The sequence below is a fragment of the Habropoda laboriosa genome, unplaced genomic scaffold (assembly GCF_001263275.1).
Source record: "Habropoda laboriosa isolate 0110345459 unplaced genomic scaffold, ASM126327v1 scaffold22, whole genome shotgun sequence".
Classification (NCBI taxonomy): Eukaryota; Metazoa; Arthropoda; class Insecta; order Hymenoptera; family Apidae; genus Habropoda; species Habropoda laboriosa.
The window spans coordinates 8,613,136-8,619,978 of NW_017100261.1; the positions used below are offsets into that span (position 1 = coordinate 8,613,136).

Sequence of the window (6,843 nt, forward strand, 5' to 3'; positions counted from 1 at the left end):
CGTTTCGCTAATTAATCGTAGTACGAGGAATTTTTTTTTTAACGTCTCGACCAAGTCGATCAAGAAACTTCCACGAATTGTCCACCTTTTAGGCGCTCTTTTACAAAGTAGTTCAAACAAACAGTTCGTGGAAGGTAGATGATCATTCGCGTCGGTTGAAGTACGGAATAGTCTTTGCTTTTGTACGAAACTTTCTAAGGTAAGTAAAGGACCTTGTGATTGGTAGCCTTAAAGATTGCCACGGAAATCTGGATCAACTGATTTTAGGATTACTTTAATGTACATTTTATTGCAACAATATTGGTCATTCGAGGATGTTACCAATTTTTTTTAGAATTCACGATGCTCTCGTCTAAATAAGCGAAGATTTCAATAGACGAATAAAAGTTCTAAACTCGTCAGATTTCGCGGCGATCTTCAACGAGCCATCCACGAAGTTTCTTTTTTGCTAAAATCTACGTTCTGAAACGCGTAAATGCTTTTGAACGGAAAGAGCGTATTCAGAAAATAAAGGTGGCAGTACACGAAGAGTACACCTGGTGATTCCGCTTCGTTCGTGAAATTACGCCCTGTTTAAGGGTGCTATAGTTGCCATACAGTCCTTATCTCGTAGAAATCTTAAATAAATCTTGGTAAGGCAGTGCCAGCTCGGTGGTACATGTACGGTGGAGGAGGCGGGCCAGAGTAGTGCCTCTGATGTGGATGAGGAAGTGAGGATCTGTGCGAGCCCATCGTCCCACTCGACGGTGAGACGTGTTGCAGAAGATGAGAGGTTCCATCTCCTAGATCCAGCTCTAGCTCTTGTTCCTCTATCAGCTGCAACGCTCCGAAGGAGGCTGTCGCCATCGCCACATCCGGCATCACACCCGACAGTTGGCCATCACTACACGAATTGTTCTCTTGTTGCTGGAACACGAGAAGAAGCCAGAGATTGATTTAACTTGGATGAAAATTCAATCGAAAATTCTAGCTTAACACGTGAACTTGTGGGTCAATTGTGTTCCTTATTTGAATTAGTTCAGTAAATTCTGCGACTTATTCAGGACTCAAATATATGTTTGAATCTTGGGCTGCGAGGACATGTAGAATCCTCAAATTTTAACGCTTTTCTACGATAGATTGGAAGTATATAATCCAAAAGATCTGATAGACAAATTAACCCAGAAAATTTTCGTCTTATTTTCTGCCGAGGATTTACAAATTTAAAGTGTACACGCGAGGCACACAGTGAACCTCAAAACCATGAAAGTGGCAACACGTTAACTGTCCAAGGAGTATGTGTGCAAACTTAAGTTCACTTAATCGTGAAAACAGTGACAAATTATGTATTCCTTACGTTTAAATACCTCTGTTAATTTAATTATCTTCGTAACAATTCAAGCACAGACTGCTTTCCTGAGTCGTATGTAGTTCAGAGGACAGTAAACGTGTAACTCTTCGAGGCCAATGGAATAAAATTAAGGAAAGAATGTGTCGGTATTTGTACACAGGATACAATGATTTAATTTGTCACTTCTTGCATGTAGGGTTAAATTAAGCTGTCCAATTAATGGCGTCTCTCACCTCCGCGAGGAGTCTACAGCTTTCACCCTCGGTGACTATAGCCGGAAGCTCGTGTCTGTGTGTGCAAGATGAGGCTGGCCGCGGGAATGTCATGTTTCTTCCGTAGCATAATGGCGGAACGGTTCTCGCGTTGATCCCCATACCAGGAGAATCCATGTCTTCGATATCAGTCAGCCTCTCGTTTTGCTCCTTCACATTGTACGCGGCTGTGTTCTGCAAAAATACATAAAACTAGTCTCATAAATTAAACTGTTTTCAAAACTTCGAATACATGCTTCTAAATTCAGACGCGTTCAGAAGAGATCGACATTTTTGCCATCAATCATCAAAGTATATTAAATATAACTACTAAATTGGCAAATCGATACGCTAAAAATGTCGACTACTTCTCTGGACACTTAACCGTATTTAAAATGGAACTCTACAATACCCTTTTCTTTCTTCTTATGTACTCCTTACTGGGCTCGTATGGTAATAATAATAAATCTATAATTTTTCTAAAATAAGTGCATGTAAAAAAATAATTCCGAAGGATATTTCTCGTTGCTTCGTGAAAAGAAAGTTTCTTTCACTATTGTTAAGAATTAGAGCCTAATTGAAAGCTATTTAGCGCCCTATTACAAATTATTTCCTGTTTAACACATCGCTAGCACATAACTCGTATTTCGCGTTTAGCAAACCGTGCATTAAGGCCGGAAGACTCGATAAATTGAATATAATGCATGTTTCATTATGCGCGCATCGTCTCCCTTGTGCCAATGCCGTAAATGTGCGGTTCGACGAATTGTGCCAATTCACAATTGAATGTAAAATGTAACCAGATAATTCTGGAAACTTTCAGTCTTCACTTCAAATTTAAATTTAAACATAAAATAATTTTTCATTGTCCATTTCCTTTACTCAAACTTTCAGTCTCTACTTCGAACTTAAATTCAACTGTAAAATAATTTTCCATCGTCGTCCAATAATCTTCTATTATCTTTCCCTGCAATTACATTCAAATCATCCCACTTTCCACCGAACTTCTTCCCTGAGAACGTGAAAATTTGCATATTCGTAATTTCCGCATAAGTGACTCGACGCAAGAGGAGAATATTTCACATGGAGAACGAAAATTCGTGAAATTTCTCTCGAAAACTGCATCGTTCTCCGTTTACAGCCGGAAGAGCTATTCGATACCTGCGCTTTAACCAGGATTTCACAAGCGCGAACCACCGAAATCACGGGCGCCGCACGCCCCTCTAACAAGGAAACAGGTTGAAAGTTGGCCGGGGCCAAAAGCGTGCTTAATTTGTAAACCGTAGCGGTGGCGCTTAACAAATTTCCTAACTAGAACCTTGAACGAAGGAAAGCTAACACCTACAGACATTCATTAACCACGGGATCCAAGGGTATTTTAGCAAAAGAGAGACAGTGAGAGAGAGAGAGAGCATCCGAAATCCCGTGACTTAAGCGATTCTATAAAGCTTGACGTCAAACGGTTTAGGGAAAAGCGACGTGGAAGAGAAACCGTTCCGCAACGATGATCCCCGTGGAATAATTCGCACCGTTTATAATCCACACCGCTCCTCTCTCTGACGCGTGCATTATTTGGATTTTAATCCGTATTGAAGCTGAAAGATGGGGATACCATCAATGAGCGTCGAAAAGAGGGAGAATAGGGGTCAAAGTCAAACGGTAACGAAGCTCAGCTCAGTTGTCGCGACTTCGCTGTGCCAGCTAGCCGCGTCGACCAACTACGTCGCTCCTGCGATATCTAATCGAGCAACTCTTTCGACAGGCTGCAACAGGTATTTCGATAGTATTTCAGCCACTTCCTGTTAACCATGTTTTCGAGGAGATTGGATTCGATGAGGTTTCACAGTGCTAAATCAAGAATTGACGTGAGGCTTAGGAGCTTGATCTTCGTGCAAAGAGGCTAGCACACGATCAATAGTATTGACAAATATTGACGATTCGAGGATGGATTAATATTGAGATTGAAGAATTCGTGAATGGATTTTGTAGATATTATTTTTGAGGAGGGATTGACGTTGAGAGTGAAAAATTCGTCGATGTACTTCTAGATATTTTGAAATTCGCAATGTTATTTTTGAGGAAGGATTAATATTGAGATTGAAGGATCCTTTAATGAATTTCTAGATACTTTTAAATTCGCAATAATATTGTCAAATATTGCCAATACTACTGATCGTGTTGCTTCAATACTTCAGACACAATTTATTTCTCACTTTTCATTGGGAGCTTTTTGTGCACTCCTTGAAGACTCAAACGTGCTCTAAGATTCACTAGAATTTACGTATCTCGTTCGACCTAGAATTAGGATTTGAAAATATGCCATTTGCAGGCCTTTTAACCCATTTCCAATATTTGTTAAGCTTCCATACAAGTAGCTCTTAAAATCTTCCAACTGAATCCCACCAACTCTTCTTCTTAACGTTTCGACTTCTAGAGATTTCTAAGAGCTCTGACATAATTCTAACAAACTCTAGCATTGTATAATATTTCACTTCTCCCAATAAAGTTAACAACAAAAATTCTCCTAATAAGTAACAACCAACAGAGAATTCTAAATCTAAGAAATTTATCAAAATAAAAAAAAGACACAGCGACAAGTAGAATCTTTTCGATTAATACCAAAATAACTGGTGACCCAAAACTCGTAGACTGCAGTGTGTGTAACTTCTCTGTTCGTGAATCTAGTTTGAAGCTTTCAATCTGCTTGCTTGCTTAAGCAAATGTTTGTCGGGAGCTCTTCGAAGCTTTCGAAGTCGAATGATCGATGCAACGCGATCACTGCTCGATCGTGTAGCCAGTTGTCTGACCGCAATTGCGTAATTGCGAAATTGACTGGCAACGAGATAGGTAACCGATCGATTGGAAAACTACCAGTGATCATCTCGTAAAAGATTTCCGCATTTTCGTCAGTGGCGAAACGACACACCACGATGGAACCTTTGAGACCTCGCCGCTTCACCTGTTTGATATGCAAATGATATTAATTAAATCTGCATTAAGTGCAAGTAATGTTTACTGTTTGTCCGAGATAACGAGCGGCTAATCTTTTGTTAAAATCTCACGTTGTCGTAGGAAATTTTCTGTCAACGAACATCCGTTCGATTGTTGGTAAAATTACCATTATTATGCTTCTCGGGCGTTAACAATTTAACATCGGAGATTGTTTCTAAATGTCTAAAAAATCAAGTGACGAATTCAAATAAATAATAGAAATTTAATGCACGAAGTATTCTTGTTCGTGGTACTATAGCTGCATTATTTTTTTGTCAATAATAATGTAACAGTATAATTCTTTTTATTGCTTTTCTTATTACCCGACAACAGACATGATTTAATTTCATTGAGTTTGTACAGAAATAGAAATTGTCGTAAAATATTTCGTACTTGCAACTGAATCTGCTATAATAAAATAATAATTATCATGTCCTCCAAGAATTAATTAATATAGACTGTTACTTCTGAATGTTAAAATTCGTCAAACGATGACTTAAAATAAATAATAAAAATTTAGTATATAAAAACAGCGTTTCTCTGCTCATAATACAATAACTGCATCATTTCTTTTATTTTACTAAAAATGTAATAATAATAACGTAACAGTGTGATTTTTTAGAGAAATAAAAATTGTCATAAAATATTTCGTACTCATAATTGAATTTGCCATAGTAACTCACGTAAAAGTGTTGTGAAAAAGTGAACTTGAACTGACAACAGAACATTGTTGTATCGTTTAAAGAGTAATTTTTAAAAGTTGAAAAGGGAACGAGTTTATATAGAGGAAACAATATTCTCGTTTATTAGAGCACCATTGAAACCAAGAGACTGACCCCAGAAGTTAAGGAAAACCGAGACCCAAACCTAATTAAACAGTATAATGTCCTCACCTCGTTTACAAGTGTTCGAAAAGTCTCAAGCTAAGGAAGCAAGTTAAATAAAGTTGGCTCGTCGTTGAAAGCTTCCCTGAAAAGGAAGAAACTACCCTAAATGTCAAGGTAAATGAAAAAACTGTTTAGAGACAGACAGTATCGTGGTCAAAGTAAATTCGTAACTTCTTCTTGTGACATTTGTATTAAACGAAATTGCATCGACAAATTCATCAAATACAGTGGAAATGAAACTAATTTTCTGAGAAATGAAGTATAGAAGGTGTAGGTTTTATTTATCGTACGATAAACGGCAAAATGCATCGACCAGACGGTAAAAAGTGTTATAATTCCATAGCTCGACACTTTCTCTCGGACAAATGTCTTCATAATTACGGAATTGCACTGGAAAGGAAGTCAGTGAGTCACTTTTTACGTTTGGCCAGCGAGGTGCGAAGAAACGCAACACTTTTCTACTATTTTCTTCCGCCACATTTCGCCATAATCGCCTCAGATACTGTCGATTATTGCACACTTGCACTAGATATTCTAAATTGCAAATTAAAGTCTAGATTTTATGAAAGTACACCGTGCCTTCAAGATACATTAAATTTTCCTTTATAATCAAGTATAAAGTTGGAGGAATTGTTGCAAAGAAATGATCCTCGGAAAAATTCCCTCAGTTGCCTAATTGCTTCAATTCTTTCCCTGTTTTTGTGTCACTGAGACTTGAATCCAATTCTACACTTTATGAAAGTGTACTGTGTTTATTATATCTGAAGGAAGCAAGTTAAAAAATTTCTGTAAAAATATGATCCGTAGAAAAATTGCCTGAGACATTGAAATGCTGACACTTGAAAGATAAGTCAATTATTCTCTATTTTACGTGCTTCAAGTCCGCTCTCTATAAAAGTATATCGTGTCTTCGCGATATCTAAAGGGATAAAGGTAAAGAATTCTTGAGATATTAAAAAACTAAGACCTCATATACTATCTCGAATCTAAACTCGAATGAAACTGTAGGTTAGTCTCAAACATAAATCTTCGGCGTAAAATTTTAAGTACAGAGAACTTAAATAAATGTAGTTAAACCTTCGGCATAAACTAATCAAGTTTCATATGCTTCAAGACATATTTGCATGCAAAACGACAGCAATAAAAGTTCATTACTCTATCGTACAGAAATGAGCAATATCCTTTTAAGTCATTTAAATTTTTTCTGAGACGTACCATTTAACCATGTGATTCAAGTACGAACAATACGTAAAATTGCAAATTTGCAAACGTTCTAAAAATAAACACTCAACCATCAAGTAGCATGATAACATTGCACCTTTAAAAATGACTTGCGATAAATTTCTTATTTCATCCTTTTTTTTTTTTTTTTTTTTTTTTTTTT

The 6,843-nt window shown here is 37.2% G+C and overlaps 2 protein-coding genes across 2 annotated transcripts in view; one reads left to right on the plus strand and one right to left on the minus strand.

Annotated features, from left to right (window-relative positions):
- Positions 1-618: 618 nt before the first annotated feature.
- Positions 619-6,843, minus strand: part of LOC108572799 (BTB/POZ domain-containing protein 7) — a 25,991-nt gene continuing 19,766 nt past the window's right edge. Inside the window, exons 10-11 of the mRNA XM_017935100.1 lie at positions 1,564-1,776; positions 619-906 (exon numbers count right to left, since the gene is read on the minus strand). Of these exons, the coding sequence (XP_017790589.1) occupies positions 619-906; positions 1,564-1,776 (501 nt within the window). The remainder of the gene's footprint in view (positions 907-1,563; positions 1,777-6,843) is intronic.
- Positions 3,273-6,843, plus strand: part of LOC108572801 — a 23,966-nt gene continuing 20,395 nt past the window's right edge. Inside the window, exon 1 of the mRNA XM_017935103.1 lies at positions 3,273-3,353. The gene's annotated coding sequence lies outside the window, so the exon portion shown is untranslated. The remainder of the gene's footprint in view (positions 3,354-6,843) is intronic.